The 24,882-nt window shown below is 37.8% G+C and overlaps 1 protein-coding gene across 1 annotated transcript in view; it reads right to left on the reverse strand.

Annotated features, from left to right (window-relative positions):
- EPHA6 (EPH receptor A6) overlaps positions 1 to 24,882 on the reverse strand; it is a gene marked incomplete at its 5' end in the record, with an annotated part of 384,562 nt that overhangs the window by 226,857 nt on the left and 132,823 nt on the right. Inside the window, 2 exons of the mRNA XM_009890121.1 lie at positions 3,560 to 3,895; positions 13,006 to 13,161. Coding sequence (XP_009888423.1) covers positions 3,560 to 3,895; positions 13,006 to 13,161 — 492 coding nt within the window. The remainder of the gene's footprint in view (positions 1 to 3,559; positions 3,896 to 13,005; positions 13,162 to 24,882) is intronic.

Below are 24,882 nucleotides of genomic sequence, written 5' to 3' on the forward strand. Positions count from 1 at the left end.
TGGTCATTTTTCACACTTGAGAGAACATATCTTTTTCTCTGTTACCGAACTGATGTTGGGTAATGGGTTCAGAGTTCTTTACGGTGCCTGACAGACAATGTGACCCCAGAAACTTTGTTTCCTTAGAAAGCCCAGGGGGGGGAATTCAAACCCATGGATATCAAATTCATGAATACTTGTACAAAATGAATAACTAAAAAAGTCATGAATGCTACCGAGTTCATTTTATATGACTTACACTGTTAGTATTTTTTTTCAGTATTTGATCAGGTCTGGTAATGCTTTAGTCATCAAATCGCAGGGAGGTTTTCAGGATGCAGTTCACAAAGACTTTTCAAAGTGTTACTTTCCTTAGTTTGCTTCTTGTCATTGTTAGAGCTGAGCAGTGTACTTGTTGATGCTGGTGATTGCATGAAGAGGCAGTTAAGATTTTAATATTAGCTGTGGTAGAGCTCTGTGCATAAAGATGAGCCTTAATCACTTTTGAATTAATTCACTTCTGTCAGCAAATATTCTTCCTCTTTGACGCTCTCAGATTACTCTACTCACTAACTGTGGTAGAATACAACTCTTCAGTTTCTGTGGATGTCCACAGTACTCTTCATTGCATTATGTTATTCAGCAAATTCCAACAGCAATATCTTCTCCAAAAAGAGAAAAAAAACCCAACCAACCCTGAGGAACAAGCTAATAATTTTGTACGTTTAAAGAAGAATCTGTTAATTTCACATAAATTATCAAAAAGAAAGGGCCACTAGAGGGAAGTAAATCCAATATGCTCAAAGAAAATAAAATGCTAGCTCGTTAGCTACTGAAAATTATTGTAGCTAACAGAATGGTCTGGATTTACAACAGAAGATATTGTTCTATGTTTTTAACAAAGATATGAAAACGGAAGAAAACAATTTATATATTTATAAAAAGGTCTATTGCTTCATGCAATGTGTATACCAAAACCATTAAAACAGTATGTATGAAAGATTACACATAAAAAGGTAGTATGAACATGGGGTAAATATGTTGTGAAGGTATAATTTATTATAGATCTAGATCTTTCATATTAGACATGCATCAAAAGTGAAAAATTGTTTTAAATCAGTATGTTTGGACTTCTGATAATGCAGTCCTTGTACACGTTAACATATTTTCGATTTGTTGTCACATCATGCGTATAACTTGGAAATTTGTTTTCTATGAGCACGTGCACAAACCTCCAACACCACACAATAAGTACTGTCCATTTCAGTATAATTAAGATTATAAGGAAAGATTGTAACAGTGAGTTTACTGTTTGGTGGTATAGATAGAAAAAGAAATGCAATATAAAGGTGATTAGTTAGTATTTTTGGTAAATATGGCACAGCAAAACTATAAATTGTTTACTAATAGCTGGCTAACAATAAAAATAAAAAAGGTCACTTTTATCTGAGAACTTCAATGTGATTTATAAACATTAATAAAATCTCTGCATTGTTCTGAAGATTTAATTCTACAGCTTCCTGTGCTGAGGTTAGATACCCCAGCTTTTTCTGTATCACTTCTTATTTATGACTAAAAGTAACTCACAAAAAATGTTTATTGTCCTCTCAATAATTTCCATCACTGAAAACTCCATTAATTTTCTTCCATATTGCATGACATTACCTTTCTCTCTTTTACTTCTATATATAGTTACCGTGCTTATGATTTTGTACAACTACACAGTTTGTAAGCCTACAAAAATGGTTTTATCTTTATAACTACATTTTATAGATGCCTCCATTTCATTTATTACAATGCTTTCTCCTGCAAAGCTGTCTTTTTACATCCAAATAAACTGACAGATATTCTAGAAATCTCGTCTTAAATTCTCTGAAGCCATTCCAACAGCATTTTTAGTAACATAAGAATTATTATAGGGAATGCAGGCAGCCTACTTTCTAGAGTTTACTATCAGTGTGTCACAAATTATAAAAACATTGGTCTTTTCCCTGTTTTGAGTAAACTGCCGTGAAAATCTATATCCTTAAACCAGGAACAGTCAACAGCAAAAGACATATTATTTTTTAAAAGCCCACCACTTAAATACACATCACAAGCTGCGTTCACACAGCTGTTAGCCAGTTTAAAAGCAAACCACATGTCTGGTGACCTCCACCTGTGCATGCTTGGTGACTTGCATTTGGTACCATGTAACAAAACATCTAAAAATAAGTGCACATAGGGGTAGTTTCTGGCACCATGTTTCTTTCCTTTAATAAGAAAGAAAAGGAGAGATACAGGTTTGCAACACGATACACAGCCTAAGAGGCAATTCTTAGGGCAAGGCATATATCATTAGACATCTTATATAACTAGCTCTTCCGTTAGCACCATCATGTGAACGGTGAGTAGTTTTCATGCTTTTTCTAATCCATTTTCATGAATATTATTAGTATTACCATCATTGTCATTATCATCATCATCATCACAGCAAGCTGTTAATTTTTGTATGCCCAAAGGCAAACAAGTCATTACTTACTCATCAACAAAACTACTTGTCCCAGATACACAAGTAAGCAGATTTTTGCTAGGCTGATCAGTGAAAGAACCCAGGGCCTTCCTACAAGTGGAACATAACGGATCCTCCTGTTATTAGCACGTTCTGTCATTAGCACTTTTACTAAATACTTTCATATTATCAAAGGTCTTCTACTCAAACCTGTCCTTTTGCCAGTTCAGTTCCTGTTCTACGTTAAACACTTCAGCTACAGTTGCAATGTCACTGCACAGTAGGTGAAAAACATTTCTGGAACAAATGTCAGCAAGGGATAATTTTGAAATAACCTTGTCATCTACAGTAAGACAAGCCAGAAGATAACACTGCTATATAGGTTGCTTAGTTGGTAACCTATGATGCTGTTTCCTGGCATAGTAAGTATTTCTAAAGATGGACGAAGAAAAAGTTGCAGAAATAAACAAAAATATAGCGCTCTTCTAGTTTCCCATGTTTCTCATAAAGATCAGCCTCAGACATGAATTTGAACAGAAATTGCGGAAGAAAAAGTTCAAAAACAATAATGCAAAGTGGACAATTAAAGGAACAAAAAGATCTATTAGGTTACCGCAAGGAAATGGCTCATACAGATGTTGAAACATCTTTAGGGAAGCTGTATTAGTACTACGGAACATGTATATCAAAGGAAGTGGGTTCACTTCCATTTCACCTTTCAATTGTAAAATTGGAATAGATAACCTGTGGTGTTTTACTATTTCAAAACAGAAATCATAAGGAAAGTCTTGGAAAAGCACCAGATGTAGACTCCAGTTCTGATGAACCACTGATACAGTTAGTCTCAGGTAGTTACAGCTTGCACTTATTTTTAAACAGGAAGACATATTTTTGTGCCCTGTGTATTGGGGTCATTTAATGCCCTCATCAGCAGAAGCTGGAAGTTGTCACCAAAAGCACTTAAAAACGTGTAACAATCTGCAAAACATCCTCACTTGCTGTCCCAGACTTCCAAGAAACAAAACGATCCCCCTAATAAATGCATAGATGACAGGGGCACAGCAACAGACATGCAGTGCTGGGACTTACCATCTTGGTCTGTGGTAACCGTGATAGCTGTGAACTGCTTGGGAGAGAAACTCAGCTCCGAGACCCCATTTGTGGCTTCTATTTCGAAGGTGTAGTTCACGTGTGACACAAAATCCAGCACTGTCACAGAAGAATTGATGAGACCTGTGTGCCTGGGGATGAAACGGATACCTCCCCCACAAATCTCACACTGGCTGGTGTCCGACCCGCATTTCTTACAGATGACACTGTACGTGAGATCTTTTCTTCCTCCGGTATCACTTGGGGGGCTCCATTCCAGCATGAGAGCTGTTTCATTAATGTTAAAAATCACATTTCTCGGAGCAGAAGGTGGCCCTGCAGAGAAGGAGGGGGAAGCCTGTTAAGTCACAGTTGTCTATTTTGGAAGAAAAAAAAACCACATGAAAAAATATATTAGTGTTAAGGCAATTATTTTGCAAATAGAAGCTAAAAGAGTTATGTTTCATTAAGAAATTCAATGGAGAAATTATCTAAATACCTACAATCCTTGAAAATTAAGCAGGAATAATAAATAGGTGCGATCATAAAAAGCTGAATAATCTAAATAAATTAGAATTAATTCAGAAATAACTTAAGGCAACGTAAAAATGACTTGGGAATGTCAAATCCAGACTTGATAACCCAAATTTGCACTAAATCTCTCTTGATCTTGTGGGATACTGGGGTAGAGCTTTAAACACAAAATATGTTTCCTTATTTTATGTCTAGTAATGCAGGCTTGTCTGATACTTATAATCTTTGATGTCTTATAAGACTTAAATTGAATAATAAATAACAGCTTTGGAATAACTACAAGAGGTAAAATTGTTTGTATTATTTCTGCAGTGCCAGATATTTTTCTATCCTTCACTGCTTATCCCAAGGGATTTCTTTGCTGCTGTTCATTAACAGAGTTAGGTGGCAACAGGCCAAGACTATTAGGCACAAGAGACAGTTTACAAGTTCTTTCTTTCCCACCTGGCACCTCATCAGCGTCAGTATAACAGTGAAGACATCAACCTTGCAAGCTAAAGATCTAAAAGGATGGCTGCAAAGCAGGAGAAAAAATAATTCTTGGACTGTGGGGAGAGATGTAAAGATAGAAGCAGCAGGTAGAGAGTACAGGAAAGCTCTCAGCTAGCATGCAGGTGGTAAAGCTCTCTCTGTACTGTCTGAAGAACCATGAGTGACCCATTTCCCATGGATCCCACAACAGTCAAGGTATGTCCAACAAGTTTTAAGCTGTTACGCTGACTTACTGTGTAGGATCACACGTAAATCATCTGAGGTTTTATATATCAGCTTCCACAGTCTCATGGAAGAACTTTACCACCTAATGATTTTTCACAGAGGAATTAGTGAAGGGGTGAAGGAAAGGCAGAAACTGTTAAAGGAAGTCTGAATAATCTTATCTCCATTTCTTACTATATCCTTCTTCTTCCACTTAACGTATTTCAACTGAGCACTTACAGACACATGGTTTTCAAAAGCAATTTGTATATATACACCCAAAATATGTTCATAAAAATTATGTAAGAAACACAGATTCAGCAAAATGCAAGGCCTTATACTCCAGGTTTTGATATATGCAAGACGACTGTGGTAAACTCAACTAGCGATCTTTGGGTTTTTTTGAGCTGAATGAGTTGAATAAGCTTTATATGCCCAGCTCTCAACATAAAATCACACTGCACGTGGATTGCTTAGCCAATGGTTAGCAGAACTTTGAAAACTTTCAGCTTGTTTTGCAGCTTTTCATGACTTATACAACCTGACAGCAAGACTTAAGTATAAAGTTTTGATTGAGGTACTGTTGAGTGAGCTTTTCATTATTTCAGGGCCTCTCAAGTGGACTGAAAGACTATATGAAACATTTGCAAATAACATCAGCTAATTCTTACACAGAGTGTATTTCACCCAACAAATGGAGTAGCACACTAAATCTGAGGGAGTCAGATAATTAAAATATCATGATGTCCTTTATAAAAACTTTAAGACAATGAGAGAAGAACTAAACAAAGAAAAAAAAAAAAAGATCAACACTCTTGTAAATTCCAGTTCAACAACCTGTAAGGTGAAGGCAAGACCCTGTGCCCAAAGTATGGTCAGATAAATCATAGAATCATAGAACTGTCAAGGTTGGAAGTGACCCTTGGGATCATCGAGTCCAACCATCTACCCTATTCTACAAAGTTCTCCCCTACACCATATTCCCCAACACCACATCTAAACAGCTCTTAAGCACATCCAGGGATGGTGACTCAACCACCTCCCTGGGCAGCCTATTCCAATGCCTGACCACTCTTTCTGTGAAAAATTCTTTCCTAATGTTCAGTCTAAATCTACCCTGTTGGAGCTTTGCATTAGGAAGGAAAATAAAATAAAATATCAAAGCTCCTCCTAACATTTCCTATATAAGTCAGGATCCCAAATCTCTGCCAAAAAAAAAAAAAAAATTAAAATATACTTTTTTTTTCTAATAATTCCGTTCCATTATTTCTTTTTTTTCCTTAAGATCTGCAATTACTGCACCACTGATACACTGACTGGATTTTCAAACTTTTAGCTATTTATTTGACTGAACAAAATGTAGTGATTTAGAAAATGAAGCCCATGAGTGGTCCTGAAATATGCACCTACAACTGAAATAAATCCATTTATTCAAGTTCTTAATTCTTGAGGATGACCTTCAATCCTAAAATGGACTAGATTTTAAAAGAAAACATGACTACTATATAGTAATAAAGGTCTATACAGTTGTACTTACATATAGCAGCAGGAAGGAATACTAACATTAATGAAGGAAAGAGGTAATAATAGTTGCAGAAGAAACATCGCTATTCACCAAAGTTTGTAAGTTTTAGGTGATGTTATTTGTTTACTTATGTGCTATAAAAGCTGGAATGCTTGTAAAGAGAAAAAAGTTTGTATGGTGTGGGAGGGATAATGTGCACTGAAGTGTATTAAAGTTTTATGTGAACTGTAGTTGAACATTTGAGTTGCCTTTTTCTTTCTGGGATTTTTTGAAACTTTAAATAACTGAGACTACATTTTGATTAAAATTATTTTTACCCTAAATTAAATGATGACTTAGCTGCTGGAATTCAAGCCCTTCCTTAATAATTAAAATATTTGGAGGTGTTAACATCACTTTGCACTTTTTTAGTGGACAAGAAAGTTTAAAACGTTTTGAATGTGTGAGTATTTATTCATACATCTAGCTGTGTAGAGTTCATAGTTAGCAGCCCAAAGTAAAGACCAGTTATTTTTCAGCATATCAAGGAACGATTTAGCTGAACGTTATGTGGCTCATTTGTACTGAAGATTGATATTTCTGGAACCTGTTAGATGAAAATTGTTTTTGTAATTTGTAATTTTTATGGTCACAGAGAATATTTTGAATATTTCCTTCCTGGTCTTTAACTGTGACCTTGTCATAAGTCTATCACAGAAGCACTTGAAATACTGTAATATCTAAGCATAAATGCAACTTGTTAACAAAAGCTAATTAGTGGTGTCTAGTGGTATGGAAAACAGAGACAAAATATGGCCTTGAAGATGTTGATGTGGTCCAAAAGACCCTACAACCTTAGAGTGTCTCAGATTTATAAATCTCTAAACTTCCCATAAAATTACTGTGAGGTTGAGTGTTCTAGCTACTATGGAGAACAATCCTGAGATTGGAATAAGCTAAAACTAGCACAGATTACTTCAGCTTCAGGTCTTATTATTTATATGCAGAAGACAGGAAGAATTATGTCCCCTCTAAAAACATGTTGCGATAATTAAATAATGATTGGTCTTAACAAATTCCCACTGTTAAAACCAACGACGAGTTTTAGGAATATGGAGGGTGAGCCTTAATTGCACTTATATATGTGCATAACTTTAAGCGGATCAGTAATCCCCTTGAAATAATTGGTAATACTCATGCACTTAAAACTAAGCATGTGTGTAATTGCTCGAAGGATTTGAGCCAGTGTTTTAAAACTGACTTAAATTTAATCTTACATAAACTATAGATATTATGACAATGGGTCACCATAGCTCAGGAGGTTTTTATGTTAAGTCATCAACTTTGTCAGGCCAAAACAGGAATTAATGTGAATCTGGGCAATAGGAGAGTTTTGTCTGGCTTTGTTAATTTTAATTTTCTATCAGATTTTTGTTATACTATGTGTAGCTGGAATCAATAGAAGAACCAATACAGTAAATAAAATACACTTTTTAAAAAACATTGTATTTTTTTTGTACTGGAGAGTGAGGTTGTTATATTCATGATTTGGAGCTTAATCCTCAATGGTAAGAAAAACCACAAATTATTGTACATTCACATTTCAATGAATAGGGAGAACATTATCAATTATGCTAGGGATGTCTGAAAGTATATGACTGTCCGCCTGCAAATACTGAAAAAAAGCTCAGACACCCTTCATACTCAAGGCCCCTCATGCCAATTTGCATGACGATTAAATAGCTTTTTAATTGCTGTTAAATTATGCCAGTTAAACTGTGATTTCATGCAAATATTAAGCTGTAATGACATGCAGTGAATCATTTACTAAGATTTAGAACTTGGAACAAAGAGAGACAATTAATTCTAATCCTCAGATTCAGCTAAATTATGTGTCACTGGGCTTTTATGAATGTGGCCTGATTGCTTTGTTATCATTTATAAATTATACAAAGATTATTTGACACATTGCAAAAACTTGGCAGCAATAACCCTTCTGCAGACATCTGTGAGCAAAGCTCTCAGGGATTTCCTTATATTGATTTTTAAGGAAAACAAGTACACTGGCAAAAATTAAGGATCATTTCCTCACAGCAAAATTCCTGAGTTTTGATTTTATACCAAAGAGTAAACCACAGTTCAGATGGATGACCATTAAAAAAAATGCAGCTCTTCTGCTTCTTAGATAAAACACAGGCCGAGCGTGAGCAATGTCTTTTGCTTCATTTACAAATTATAACGTAAGAATTATTTCTACACTCTCTGTGGAGGAGATACGTTGATGCGTTATGGAGAATCAGGCCCACTTCATGAGAAACAGAGCTGAGTTTATGCCTCATACAGTGACTCACACTTCATCTTGCTTTGCGTATCCTCTCCCTCTGTGAAGGTGAAGTGCATTTTGCCCTTTATGGAAGGAAAGAGGAGCAAATCTAACACTGCAGAAGTCTAGTTAGTGCAATTAAGTATTTTAAACGCTACAGAGTGATGACTATCTGGAAAACACTTTGCTGTTTTTTAAGTGAGAACTGTTCTTTACCAACTATTGGACTCTTTGAAATGTGTTTTATTTGACTACTGAATTTACAGTGGAAGGGCAAAAATTAACCACCATCTTCTGAGAATACTCAGAATCAGCATCTGGCTGTGCCTCGAGTTCATAATTGCTTTTTTATATACATAAATACATACACGTAGCATAGATAAGTAGTGTCATTTGGTGTAGAACGCTGTATTACATTTTTTTCTCTTCAGAACTACTTATTCTGAGGCAGGCAGGAAGAATGGAAGCCAGTGACTGCAAACCAATACTCCAAGTATTATGGTATAATGATACCATAATGATATATATGAGCATAATGATAAACAGCAAACAAGTGTATATATAAAAATAAAGATAGAGGCAGTAGAGTCGAAGGTTTCAAGCATGTTGCTTGATTTTGCTTCTGGAATACAGTGTTCACTCAAAAATAGAGGATACAGCTTGTGGCAGAGGTCACTGAACAGAGCATAAGTTTGTAGGGTTCAAAACTGTTTAAGCATAACCTGAAGAGACGCATTCATACTCAGACACCCTATATAAGCCTGCCTGCCTTTGACCTTGAAAAGACGGATCAATTTATCCAATTACATTATAGTGGGAAATGTTAGAGTTTATGCACAGAGCAATCTGACAGAGGATTAGATATGATGCTATTCGTTACTCACTGCGTATGCAGAGAGATCACTGATAGAGTACTTGCATATGTCAAAGAAATACAATAAGGAGAAAGAGTAGCAGCAAGAGATTGATAACAAGTGCCAATCAAATGAAAAAAGGCTAGGAGAAAGAAATTAACAATATATCCTAATGTACTTTTCTTTCCTTTTATTAAAATTAGAATTCTATTATGCTTTTCTGCAAAGTGCATACTCTTCTTTTACAAAATACAGTTACATGAAGCAAAAATGGGAACTGTACAACTTTGGAAAAGCATACAGTATGCACTTTCACAGAATTAATGAAATAAGATTTGAAGCTCTTCTTGAAAAAAGTGGATGCCTGAAGCTACATTCTTAAATTCATAGTATCTTAAATCAAGGTCCTAATTTTCCATAATGCTGCGTATGCAAGTTTTCCAGTACTGAGGAAAAATTCTGGAGTGAGGAACACTGTCTAAGTCTATATGAGAATGATGAGAGAGAATAAAATATCTACCTATCTTAGGAATATTGCTTTGCGGGACTTGGGGAAGCAAATAAAATTGGTATGAATACAATTGGTTCAAAATGTTTGCATATGAAGAAATTTATAAGGGGAATCTACTATTCATTCTATGTTTGATTAAAGAACAACTCTCATTCAAAAAGTCACATGAAAAAAATTAATCTCTTATGTCACATCTCAAATGTCAGGATAAAAATTTGCAAATGAACATCAAAAATGCCAATCTGCCCCAAAAGCGGTTATGTAGAAAAGGCATTTTCTTACTGCACAGCCTTTCTCCCTATATTTAGTCAAACTGTTTTTTTTTTTTTCCTAACTTTTCAGCTGCTTTTATTACAGTAAAGTGTGACAGTTTGGAAGGAACAATCTAAATTCTACTCTGCCTCATACCTGTATGTTTGTTTATTAAATTTAAATTAGCCACATCTGCACAGACCCACCAAAGGCAGTGAGGTTGTACTTATGACAGAAACATAATTTTAATAACTGAGAGCATAATTTGAAAGCAGTGGGGCTAAAGATATCACTTAGGGAATAATTTGGCCTGCAGACTCTTCATTACTGATGACGTGCAAGAAGATAAGAATGCAGTCTGCCTGTCAAGAGTCTCGGTGTCATTTGCAGAGCTGACAATTAGTGAAATAATCATCATCGTAGGTATAAGATGAATATATCCGCTGTTACAGTCAATGAAGTACTGATACCTTGCAGTCTAGGCTGAATGAGAGGCAATGCATGATGGCACTGAATCAAGAGCAAGGCAGAAATTAGAACTTGGTTCACCGTCTCCTTTATTCTTTCTTATTTCTCCCAAGTTGAGGTGAGGAGGGGCACTGGTACCTCTGTTGTGGTTGATTTCTTCCCTGCCTCCACTCACTTGGTTGCTTTGGCTGACATCCTAAGCAGGGACGGAGGGATCTGGCAGCAAGTCTTCCCTGACAGTTTTCAGCCAAAGCGGTTCTCAGCACCCCGCTTTTGTTGGGAAAGCACCGGGGTGTTGTAGGTACCTGCTCCCTGATGCCACACGGCTCTCATGCTCCTCCCTATCTTGTCAATACTGATGAGTAGAGGGGCTTAAAATTGTGCCCTGAAAGATAATTATGGAAATGTAATGCCATGTATGAGTATTTTTTTCAGAGAAGAACTGTCTTTTGGAGATGAAAACTCAATGACATAAATAATATGGAACCACATCTGCATAATACATGAATGAAACCATTTTTCTAAGCATGAAACTGTCAAGAGTGCCTGGGATGTGTGTTAGTTCCGTGGGTAAGTTTTTAATGGCCTGTGTTTTGGGCACTCATTTGAGCGGAATTATTTGTAATCACCATTTTCCTGTGGGAAGTCTGGAATAACATTACCTCTCATATTTTGTGCAAAAACATAGGCCTATGTGCCTTGATCCAGAGTGAGCTGACAGCAGATTGTGTGTGTTAGATTAGGGTGCCTCTCTGAACCCTATGTCCCTTAATTACCTGGAGGCTGGGATTTAGCCTTCCAATCTGAAAACGCTATGGTTAGATTAGACAACTTTCTGCTAAGTGCCTTGGACCTGAGGAATGCCATTTTTGGTGACCATCATTCCTATTTGTCGGAAGGACAATGTCTTCGTGTACGTAATGACGTCAGGATCACAGAGTGCCTATGACTTCATAAATCAGCTCCAAACTACCCAGTATATTCCAATTTGCCCAGTACAGTGCCATTTGGAGAGACTAGAATGAGCACAATAAGTAGTTCAATTCTGCTAGAGTCAGCTCAGTTATTTTTATATGGTGCTGCCTTATGCAGTGTAAAGATAGCAAAATTATGACTATACACATGGTTATTGCAGCAGTGCTTTGTTTTCATGTTTTAATCTCTTAAGCTTTTTGTATACTTTGTCTGCTAAAATACTTCATGCACTTAACATGTTAATTTTTTTTTCAAATTTCCTTAACAAGAAGACTGTGGCAAAAAATGTACTTGAATCAAATCCTCCACCAAAAGAGCTAACAAAATGCTACACAGAAAACTGGATATCTTGGGAAATCTGCAAACAGATTTTAATTGTCTTTACTAAGTAATAGGATTTTATATGTAAATATAGTATTTTACCCACAGTTTTTCAAGTACTGCTGTTCCCAGTTTTGAGATTAAACATATATAGTTGCTTTATGACCAATAAATGAATCATAGTGAGTAATGAACCACGTATCAAAATCTATGAGAAATATTTCATTAAGTGAAAAGAAAATTTATGCTTTATGTTTCTAGACATGAGCACATTGATCAAAGTAATAAAAATCTCTTCTCAGTCAGAATTTCTGCCCCTAGATTACTGGGCATCAGTTTTGTCTTAATGACAAATTTAGGTTAGTCAAAAATCATAAAATGTCGTATTTTAAAAATTACCAGAAAAATTAACGGATTTTCATTATCACAGTTGTGTATGAGGGAATAACTCTCTGTTGAAAGAAGATGATATGCAAGAAAGTTTAATTATATCTCCTTCTGATTGGATACATCTTTTTTCCTGTGTTTTTATGATTTTCTTGTGGTTTTAGAGAGTTAATCTTTATCGGATTGCATTGGGATGATATTTGTCTTATAATTTTCATTTAAATCTGGGGAGACAGCAGAGTATGTCATATCAGTTTTCTCTTTACATGACTCCATTTTTTGGAAAGTTTTTGTAAAAGTGTATTTTAATATACTTAAAATACATACTAGTAGTTAAGAATTAACATTGTTATCTGTATGACTGATATATATTACTGATTATCTCTCAGAACTACAAGTTAAAAAAATCACCAAATTAAGAAACATGCCAGTATTTTTAAGAGACACCTAAACTAAATAGAAATAGGATGTTTAAATTTAGATTTTAAAAATCTCTTTTGGTTATTTTGAATGGGATTCTTCACAAAATGTACAAACTCATGTCACTTTTTTAAAAAACAAAATTAAATATATGAGACACAGGAAAAGAGAATTGCAGACACTGGAACTGATCAGACTTACGGGTACATGCCATAGTTGGTGGGTCCTTCTCAGCTCTGAAGTAACCTTTCTCACACTGACAGACAGAAGTTGCTTCTACGTAAGTCAAACTGTGCGGAGGGCACTTGGAACACTTTACATTTCCAGCAAATGCTTTATAGAATCCAGGCCTGCAAGCTGCAAAACAAGAAAATAAGTTTCATTAATAGAAGCAAGATTTGGTCAAAAGTAAAATCTGTTCCATGCAGCTATAATGCACCTTCTTTCCTTTCCAACCTATATATATATGTATATATATATATATATATATATAAATCTGTTCTTGGTATACAGTAGGAAATCATTAAAAGAGACAGCTTCCAAATTTACAGAGAGTCCACACTGCTGCTTGAAATTATTATCTGGACAACTTCAGTAATAGCACTAAACAAAAGCACAATATCTATGTTTTATGTAGGTTCCATCTGTTAATAAGAAAGAGTGAGATAACTTGTTATTGCCAAAGCTATTTATAAGGTTTCCTTATTTAAGTAATGGAGAGTTGCAATGCTTAATATGTTTACTCTCGCAATGCCTTGATGAGACAAGGATGACATCCCTATATATTTACAGATGGGTCTGACTTGCCTACAGTCCCCTGTGAAGCCTCTGACAGAACACCCAGCCTCTGACAGCTGGGTCCCCTGCACCCTGCTGGCCTGAGAGGCTGGGAGGTGCTGCTATAACCACCTTCAGCAAGGTAGGAAGGAGATGCTGATACCGTCTAGCACAAACTACCACAAGCCTAAGGGTACTCTTAATTGTGTCAGGAAACAACCTGGATAGGAGCTGCACTGGGGGTGGGGGATATGGTGATGGTCAGAGCTCACTGTGCCTCCAGTTACTTGGAGCAGGGGTCCCTGCTGTTCTTAATCCCAGCACAATTTTACGTGTCTTTATGCTGACATTTAAAGCAGAATCAGTTCGTTAAAATAAATCTTATCATAAATCTGCCAGGTTTGCATTCTGAAATATTATTTTAAAACTATCCTCAGACCTCCTCACACATGTTTAAACAAAGATTTCTTTCATTCTCCTGCCAGCTGCCACTTTTACACACGCCAGCATGTATTGCAGTTACTGTCTTCTGGCTTCCCAATCCAAAAACAGACCAGAAACATCAAACATGTATACACTGTACAGACTCATATTCCTTCTGACTTCTCCAGCAGTACAATGGAAATCATTGCTATAAATATCATTTCAAAGATCCATGTGGCTTTTTCTCATTTTGACATATTCAAGACTATTTTCTTTACATTGCTAGAGACACCAGGCAGTACTTCCTTCTCTTGTAATAACACAAAATAACAATATTAAAATGAGGTGTTCTTTAAAAATTACCCCAAAGTATGCGTTTTATGGATTCATTATCAGTTCATATTGAGTTATTAAAAATTATTAACTCATAGATAACATATACACAGATCAGTTTTGCTTCTGATTCTAAAGGTCTTGTTTGGTATAAAAGCAGTTTCACTTATAGATGAGGCAAAAGGAGTGAGAAGATGGGACTGAAAAAGATAATAGTTGATTGCCTATCTGAATCCAAGAGCCAATTTTTCAAACGTAATTTTAAGAGCTTAATTTTGACCCAACAATTTCAGCAATTGTCATCCTGGTGTGTTCTGACTTTGCAGAACAGGCATTAGGGAGGAATCCTGTTCTGTCACTAATGAAAAAAAACAATGTATTTCTGGTGTTAGAGATAAGAGGGGTGGAAACAGCAGGGACTCTTCCCTTGAAAGAAGGCTACTGGTTCAATATAATTGTGATTATAGTGAGTGGTAATTTACTACTGATTGGAAAGACAGTAGGTTTGGTGCACAGGTGAAGGCAGCATTGTAGATATAGGCTGTAGGCACCGACTCCTCTTAGCTTTGCTGGAAGGAAGTGAGAGAAAAGGTAAGGCAGAATTGGGGAAGGGTGTTAACGCTTGCCTGCTCCTTTCTTCTTGTCTCATGCCCAAATCCTGCCCTGGCTTATCTAAGGGTGAATATTAAGTTCTTGCTTTTAATAGCTACCTTTCATACACATGGTGCGATATAAAGAAGTTTGTGATTAAACAGTTGGCAATTCCAGCTTACAGTTTCAGTCAAAGCAAAATGAGTGCTCTTTAAAATCCTTATTATTTCTAAAATTCATGTCTGTCAGTTCTGAAATCATTCCTTCTTCCCTTCTGTCCCCCAAATGACAAATCTCTTTGGATCAAAGGCACATAGTATTCTCTTTCAAGAGAACTATTTTGCTTAAATTTCAAGCAGTTCACTATTGAAAAACAAAACTCAAGGAGAAGATTAATTTCCAATTGAAAGAAGTAAATGTTTTATTTTGAAATGTATTCTGTAATGGATTTAAAGCAATTACGGTTTTGATATGGTATGTCTCTTAAAAGAAAGCACATGTATACTCATGGAAAAGATGGGGGGGAAAATGGATGAATAAGATCATTTTAATTCTTTTGAAGCCAATCCAAATACATTTATCCATTAAGCCAGGTATGTACCATGAATTCTGAGGCAGAGGAAGATATCAGGGAAGCTTTTCTATGAATAAGTTTACAACGCTATTGATAACCCACTGGTCATCCAAATGTAGAATCACACAACCATGATTATTGGATCCTTTCAAATAAAAACCAGTCCTTCATCAACAAGATAAAATAACACAAGCGGGCCCCCCCCCCCATATGATCACAAGCTTGGGATAACTCGCCTCTGGATAACTCAGTGCTGATTGCCAACATTCAAGGTGAAAGAATATAAACTGTTACTCTATCAAAATCAATGACTATGCAGCATGAGTCTGAAATACAGCACTTTAGCTGCTGTACATATCTAAGCTTAGATTCTGCTAAAAAATACTTTGTTTCAATTAACAACAGGAATTGCTAAATTTACCATTTTCCAAGGAAAATTTGCAAGCACTAGAGTTACTACCCAGTAAAAGCGCATTTAGGAAATGCCTCAATTGCTATGATTTCAGAGATGTGTCTCCCTCTGAAGAAAAGATGGATCTCTTTGATCCTTCAGCCTTATGTGTCTTCATGGAGCTTAAGGCTGTATAAGACCACTGTAAGCCAACTGTAGCTCATAGCAATTCTAATGAACATTTACAGGAAAATTGCACAAAGGAGTTAATGGTATATGCATTCCATTGTAATTTCCAGTTTATGCATAACATTTTGTAAAACTGGGGTTGTGCTATGTTCTACTATGAGACTGCAGATTGCATTACGGCATGTAAATCACTGTGTGTGACCGCAGGTTGTGGTATCAAATCATACATAAGCACTAGATGTATTCAGCTTTAGAGTCCTGAAGTCACAAGCTATCTAAAATAAGTATTAGGATACAACTCTAAAGAGATTAATCAACAGGCTTACTTACATGCTTAATGTTAACCAAGTTCCTCAGATTTTGCCTAGCTTCCTATTATTTCTATTGTTTATTTTCCTGTGGTGGTTTCAGCCACCCAAAATTACCTAGTGCACAAACTACTTAGTGTACAAACTGCCTGATGGGCAAATCAGAAAGCTATAGATGAGTTGTGGTTTTGTATTTGGAGAAGAAAAAAAGCCAGCTTTCCCATGCAAAATCATACCCTATGTAAGTATATTACAAGTAAGTTAAAAGTTTGTTGAGATCTGTACGTATGCAGAAAGTTTCATTTTGTGGGGGTTGATAAATAAGTATTTTTCAAAGTATTTCTCATAACATTTTCTTCAGTCAGTTAATAGTTATTGCATCTACCATTTTCACAAATTATTTGTGCATATGTTAATGTAAAATCAGATTCAAATGATGAAAAAAACTCCTGTCTGGAAAAGCTTCTAATGATGACTATTCAAAAAAACCTAAAGTTTGTTTTTATCTTTGTTACCACATTTTTTTCTAACTTCCGAATCACTGGGAGGCATCTTATTTTCCCTAACGTTATCTAACAGAAGTGACTTTGTGAGTTACTAATTATATGAACTGTATGAGATTTGACTTTTGTAAAGCCTGGGGGAAGATAATATATTGTCTTAATGGTTAAGTAATTAGCAGGGTATCTGAATGAACAATTCAAAGACACTAAAGTTTCCTCCAGTGAAATACCAGAGATCATGCAGAGAAGCACTGATAATTTAATTGGCTTCAAAAAAGATAACACGTCTGTAAATGTGCTTTACTACAGTTTTATCAGGATTTGACTATGAGGTTTTTAAACTGTAGGAACTTTGTAATTAATATAATTTTCCTTATTTAATGTTTAATATATGGCATTTAGTTTTGTTTGTATTATACATAGATTCATATGAAGAGAAATTAACGCTATGCAAAGCTCTGGTGAACTCTTAAAGTGATTCATCGCTTGCCAGCCTCCCAGCCTGCGCAGAGAGTAGAAGGTGGCATTTATCAGGCAGCTGCAAAACAGTTTAGCACTTTTGATGTTATTTGCAGGGGTATTGAAGCAGATTGGAAAAACTGTAGAGGTGCATTGTACACTCGCTGCCTAAAATGAGATATGATCTTAGCTGTTCCAAACAGGATGGTACGTGTGTGATGCAAGACGCTGTGGGAAGCTGCCTGTCCCTGTGCACGGCTGCGTGGTCAGTCTACGGCTGTTACCACCCCTAAGGGCTGCAAGCGCATCCCCCTGCCAGGGCTTTGGCTGTGGGGGCTCAGGGCCAGCTCAGAGGCAGTGCAGCTGAGGGTGGCCCCATCCCACTGGGGCCATGGAGAAAGGCTCCCTGATAGAGTCGCCGTGAGGCCGACCTCTGCCTGTGGGAGCTGCTTTTGGCTGAGGGCTTGGTGCCTGCCTCAGCTACAGCTCCTCTGTGGCACGGCCCTGCCCTGCCCTGCCTGGCCATGGGCCTTGCTGAGCTTGGACCACCTGCGGACCGACATTCTGGCCCAGCCCACCACCAAAGGCCCAAGATGGTGGGACAGGCCCTGCCTGGCGGACATAGGGGAGCACCCTGCCACTACCGGCCCCCAGGGTGGTACCCCACAACCTAAACCAATAGCTGTATATGTATTATAACAAGTGCAGATAAAGCCATACTTCACTGAGATCCAGACACATTTCCAAATCCAAGGGAAGGCTGACCTGTGTGTAGGCTGGTGGGCCGCAGGGCCTGTTTTTGCGGTGTTATTCAGGCAGTGAGGCAGGAGGGCTTTATCTTGTGCTGGATGGGACAGTATTTTTGAGGATCTTTTGAATTGTCCAGTAAATAAGGTCATGGGTCAATTACTTCAAAATGCAGTTGTGGGCTTTCTTGCAGAAGAGTCTTTACTGCTTGAGACTGTTATGGCCATTAAATTCTTCCCCAGCCTGAGGGATGGGGGTGGCGGGGAGCAGTATGATGCATTGACACAAAATCTGGAAGATGCAAATGTAGTGCTTATCTTTGTGGTCATAAACCTTGTTGATTTAAAGAAAAAGGGTCATTTTCACTGCTCTGTGGGAGCACATCATTGTGAAAGAAAGTTGTTGATTCCAGTTTTCAGTTGTTTGTTTTACAACACCTGAATCAACAGTTGTAAGTTGAAGTAAGGGGAATCCAAGGCAAACTTAGGAGCAACTTTTAGGTATGTCTGACATTTGTTGGTCTGTGTGTGGGAAGACATTTCTCATGAAAATTTTTATAGCTTGCTGAGAACTCATCAATCAAATTAAAATAAAGACGACTGTTGTCATTTACAATGAATGGCAACCATCAGTAACTGTGGAAGAGGTGTTTTAATCTTTCTGAAACACATAATTTGGTATGCTTTTCCACCTCATATATTTTTTTAAATTGCTTACTGAAAACCAGTAATGCACTATGAGGCTGACATCTTTCATATTTGTTATATTCTGTCAATATATAATTGTTCCAATTTTAAAGTCCTCTTACCCCTCCGGTATCTGATCACTTTGTAAAAAGGACAATCCAATAAGGCCTGTTCTATTCTACCACTGTGCGAAAACAAGGAACTATAATATTATTTTAACCAATTTATATTTCAGTAAAAGTATATAGAAAAGAATGAAAAAGCTTGTAGGAAAGAATAAGAGAAAAGAACGTAACAAAACATGCACATTGTGTATTACAAAAGGCAGAATACAATCACAAAATTACGACTAGGATATTGCAGAGTTAGGACAATGAAGCTATGATGACAGCCTTTTAATGTAAGTACTATCTAATTAAGTAATCTCATGTGTTTTCTTTCTTCACATGATCCTTGTTTTATTCAGCTCATGAATGGACTGTGAGAAAAGAGAGGGGATTAATTTTGGGTCATGTTCAAACTGATAGTGAGACTATACACGGCAAGTTGTTAGAAACTTGAGGCATCATGAATAACCCATTGGAGGAAGACCAGTTGTGAGAGATTATAAATTATGGAACATGCTAGTTAGTTGAAAACACAAGAATAAAAGACATGATATATTAAGAAAGCAAGGCTCTAGCTTGGTTCAGTTCCTACAGATGGTAAGGAGAGGACAACAGACACCCCTAGGAAACTAAGTGGCAGAATGACCCAACTTTTGGGGGACAATAGACAGATTTTCCTCTTTTGTTTGCAGTAAATTTGATGGTTTATATTTCTGTGTACTTCGGTATGCACTTAAATGCATCTGTGTTTGTATGCTCCAGTCAATCTCTTCCCTTGCCAGTATCTTCTGCTCTCTAATATTTCTATTCTTTGAGATGGAGAACAAACAAAAGCATTACTCACGCACTTGACTTTGGAGAGGAACAAGGGAGAGGAAAGAAAAAGAGGCAGGTACAAGGCTGCTTCCTCAAGTATAACTACATAATCAAGATAGGTAAATGAAATTAATTGTTCTTTCACTTTGTGATAATTCTTTTTTTTTTTTTTTTCTCCACAGTGACTTATTTTCTCTCCTTCCTATATTTCAATATTCTATTAAGGTTGTTTATTAAAATGATTAGAAGAAATTACAGAAGAGATAATTGGTATATATCGAAGAGTATTTTCAGTTCACATCAATGCAGTTTTTCTCTGTATAAAACATTGGTTATAACACAATAACTTGAGCAATGATTCAGGTCACACCACATTTTTAAATAATCTGTAGTTTATTCAAAAAATTCACACAGACAAGGAGAACAGTCAATGATATTAATTTTATCAATGCCTGTCACATTAGACACAATTCAATAGCTTATCAAAGAGCTGGGATCTGTACTATACAGCACAGGTGAATACTATTCTGCACTTTTTAAGGAGCTGTCAGCTACTTCTCAAAGACTTTTAAGTTGGCAACTAAAGACTTCTGATAACAACAAAGAGAAATGCCTTGTTTGCCACTGAGGTGACTCAAATAGCTGTTGCAGTGCAAAACCAAACTATCTTATTAAACTTCGCTTTTTGCATAGAGAGCAATAATTACTCAGTGACTTAAGCTGCTTTTCATAGTGTTGCTGGAGATTATCATTGCCTAGTAATAGAAGGATTTTCAAAGATCTGGGAGGAAGACTGTCCGTATTCTGGCTTCTCCTTAACTTACAGGCAAGATGGAAACAACTAACAGTGTAGGAATAATACATGTAACTGGTGCTCTTTTCTTTGTTAATCACAAGCAGAACGATACTTTCAGAGGTTGCGTACCCATTGTATTTGTCACCTTATATGTTGATTTTTCTTGAAGGTATATATTCTATATTGTTAACCTCCTGTTTAAAAAATCTTGACTAAGGACTCATTTTGTATTTTCAAAAAAAAGAAAAAGAGCATCCTCAACTATTTCACATAGACTAGATTTAAGAACATGATTCTAAATGTGCAGATACTCATCAAATAAAGAGGTGGAAAATGTTTTCAATACTGACAAAACTTTGTTTTTTACTTAGTTCTTAGAACTAGCTGAATTATTTTTTACAAAACTAATATAGTAAATGAAGTTTACTACTACAACACGTAGATGGCAGGTAAGAATATTTCAGCATGAATGAATACAAAATTGGAAAAATTATAAGCAGATGAAAAGAGGCTCATTTGATTGGAAATATCAAGCATTGAAACTACATATCAAGACCTTATCCATAAAAGTAAAAGCTATTCATAATACAGGCTAGACTGCTTTACAGAGGATCTGCAACCTTTTAAAATTACCCCTTAAACACATTTTATAAACTGTACTGGTGAGTCAATACAATTAATGTTTTAGAGAAAGTTTCTGTGTTTCAACTTATTGCAACTTATTTTGTGTGTGTTCAGCTGAGATACACCTTCCTAAAGGGGGAGCCAGAGATGACTGTACGATTTCTTTTTATTAGGTCCTTTTGTGTATGCCTGTATGAACTCTGACAGTGATAAACAAACTCGAGCTAAAATCAAAAGAAAAACAGCTTTCATGCCACTTGGAGATGTCTGGAGGAAATTAGTGATTATCCTCTAACTAGTGAAGATGCATCAGTGATTTGAGAGAAACATATTTGGTTTTGGCATCTGAGTCAATAAAAAGGCTGCCTAGGTAAAAAGCAGAAGCTATTAGAATGGGAAGACTCCAGTTTTTAACTGCACAGGCACTGCACTACCACATTACTGCAGCACTGCATCACTAGCATTATCACAAGAAACAAGCATTAAAAAAACACCTATGAACTTTGCAAACTTTGGCTCAAAATTTTCAAGCAGGACCACCAAAGCCGTTTCACTACTTACAGTGGCAATGATTTCTGGTTCATAGAATCACAGAACAGTTTGGGTTGGAAGACACCTTCAAAGGTCATGTAGTCCAACCTCCTGCAAGGAGCAGGGACATCTTCAACTAGATCAGGTTGCTCAGAGCCCCATCCAACCTCACCTTGAATGTTTCCAAGGATGGCGCATCTATCACCTCTCTGGGCAACGTGTTCCACTGTTTCACCACCCTCATTGTAAAAAATTTCTTCCCAATATCTAGGCTAAATCTACCCTCTTTTAGTCTAAAACCATTACCCCTTGTCCTATCACAACCAGTCCTGCTAAAAAGTTTGTTCCCATCTTTCCTGTAGGCCCCCTGTAAGTACTGAAAGGCTGCAATAAGGTCTTACTGGAACCTTGTCTTCTCCAGGCTGAACAACCCCAACTCTCTCAGCCTGTCCTCATAGGAGAGGTGCTCCAGCCCTCGGATCGTTTTTGTGGCTGTCCTCTGGACTCACTCCAACTGGTCCATGTCCTTCCTGTGCTGAGGGCTCCAGAGCTGGATGCAGTACTCCAGGTGGGGTCTCACAAGAATGGAGTAAAGGGGCAGAATCACCCCCCTCAACCTGCTTGCCACGCTTCTTTTGGTACAGCCCAGGATACAGTCGGTCTTTTGGGCTGCAAGCGCACCTTATTGGATCATGTCCAGCTTTTCATCCACCAGTACCCCCAAGTCCTTCTAGGCAGGGCTGCTCTCAATCCCTTCATCCCTGAGCCTGTATTGACATCAGGGGTTGCCCTGAACCAGGTGCAGGACCCTGAACTTGGCCTTGTTGAACCTCATGAATTTCACACGGGCCCACCTCTTGAGTTTGTCCAGGTCCCTCTGGATGGCATCCCATCCCTCAGGCCTGTCAACCACACCACTCAACTTGGTGTCGTCACAAACTTGCTGAGAGTGCACTCGATTCCACTGTGTATGTCATTGATGAAGGTATTGAACAGTGCTGGTCCAACACGGAGCCCTGATGGACACCACTTGTCACCAATCTCCGCCTGGACATTGAGCAATTGACCACTACCCTTTGGATGCGACCATGGAGCCAATTCCTCATCCAGTGAACAGTCCACCCATCAGATCCGTATCTCTCCAATTTAGAGAGAAGAATGTTGTGGGGGACCATGTCAAAGGCCTTACAGAAGTTCAGGTAGATGACATCCATAGCTCTTCCCTTGTCTCCTGATGTAGTCACTTGTCCTGGTTCTGACAGGAGTAGGGTTAATTTTCCCAAGGAGCTAGCCTGGGACACAGGTATTTCCTACCATATGAGGCCATGCCCAGCCTGTAGAAGGGGAGCTGGCCAGGGGAGGGGGCGGGAAGTTGTGCTTGGAGTGGGCTGGGGCTGCCCACATCCAGTTGGTGAGTGATGGTACAGTAATCGTGTTTGTACACTCCTCTATCAGTGTTATTGTTGTAGTTTTCCTCTTTCCTTTGCTGTTGTCTTACAATGCCTTTATCTCAACCCACAAGTTTTGCCTTTTTCTTCCGCGTCTCCCCCACAGCTGTGGGGGGTTCAGTGAGCTGCTGCGTGGTTCTTTGTTGCCGGCTGAGGCCAAACCACATCTCCGCCTGGACATTGAGCAATTGACCACTACCCTTTGGATGCGACCATGGAGCCAATTCCTCATCCAGTGAACAGTCCACCCATCAGATCCGTATCTCTCCAATTTAGAGAGAAGAATGTTGTGGGGGACCATGTCAAAGGCCTTACAGAAGTTCAGGTAGATGACATCCATAGCTCTTCCCTTGTCTCCTGATGTAGTCACTTGTCCTGGTTCTGACAGGAGTAGGGTTAATTTTCCCAAGGAGCTAGCCTGGGACACAGGTATTTCCTACCATATGAGGCCATGCCCAGCCTGTAGAAGGGGAGCTGGCCAGGGGAGGGGGCGGGAAGTTGTGCTTGGAGTGGGCTGGGGCTGCCCACATCCAGTTGGTGAGTGATGGTACAGTAATCGTGTTTGTACACTCCTCTATCAGTGTTATTGTTGTAGTTTTCCTCTTTCCTTTGCTGTTGTCTTACAATGCCTTTATCTCAACCCACAAGTTTTGCCTTTTTCTTCCGCGTCTCCCCCACAGCTGTGGGGGGTTCAGTGAGCTGCTGCGTGGTTCTTTGTTGCCGGCTGAGGCCAAACCACATCTCTCCTATCACAGAAGGCCACTAGGTTCGTCAGGCAGGACTTGCCCATGGTGAAGCCATGCTGCCTGTTTCAAATCACCTCTCTGTCCTCCATGTGCCCTAGAATAGCTTCTAGGAGGATCTATTCTGTGATCTTCCCAGGCACAGAGGTGAACTGGATGATTCCTCCATGCAATGAAAACCTATGTGCCTAAATGTACTGTATATGTACTGTTTGTGGCCATAAAGACCTTTTGTTAATTGGTACAGGTGGTAAAGGCGGTAAAGGCAGAATCTAGCCCTTAGTTTACACAGCTGTTGCTGATCTCCGTAAGCAGTTTCTGGCAGGGACACTGATGCTGGAAGGTCCTCGCCTAGCACACTGTCTTGAAGTTGTCTCAATGATATGCAAAGCACCAATAACACATAGGCAGGCTATTACTAGCCATAGAATAAAAATACACTATGGTTACATTTGTGGAATTGGGAAGAAGAAAAAGTCAAGATGTGTCACAGAAATGACAGGTGACAAAAATGGCTGGAAGACTGGGGTACTTTATTAGTGATGGAAGAAGAGAGACAAAAACAACAGGATGCACCTCCCTGGAGGGGCAAGCAACTATTTTTTGCTGCTTTGTGCTGCTGACTCTGTTGTGGAGATCCCTGAAATCTAATAAATTGTTTGAAGTGGGAAATGCGCATACTCAAATGCACTGCTCCATACCCAAATTAGTCTTTATTTCTGTTGATATTTTATGGACAGACCCCATAGAAAATCCACAATTAGACAGACTTCATAAATCTTTAAAGGAGATGGTATAAATACTATTTTCTACACTGCATAATTTTCAAACGAACATCACTGTGTTTTAGGAAGATAGTGAACAAAAGAAATCAGTCAGGCTAATTAAGGCACACAATAGAAATGGTAATCAAGGAACGTGACAGCAGTGAAAAACAAGGGAAGCAATTTCCTGCAATATACTAGTGCAAACTCCTGGGATCAGGAAGGTCTGCAGGAAAAGAATGGAAGGAAAAGATCATTGCATCTCCAA

This window comes from Charadrius vociferus, unplaced genomic scaffold, assembly GCF_000708025.1.
Source record: "Charadrius vociferus isolate BGI_N301 unplaced genomic scaffold, ASM70802v2 scaffold287, whole genome shotgun sequence".
Classification (NCBI taxonomy): Eukaryota; Metazoa; Chordata; class Aves; order Charadriiformes; family Charadriidae; genus Charadrius; species Charadrius vociferus.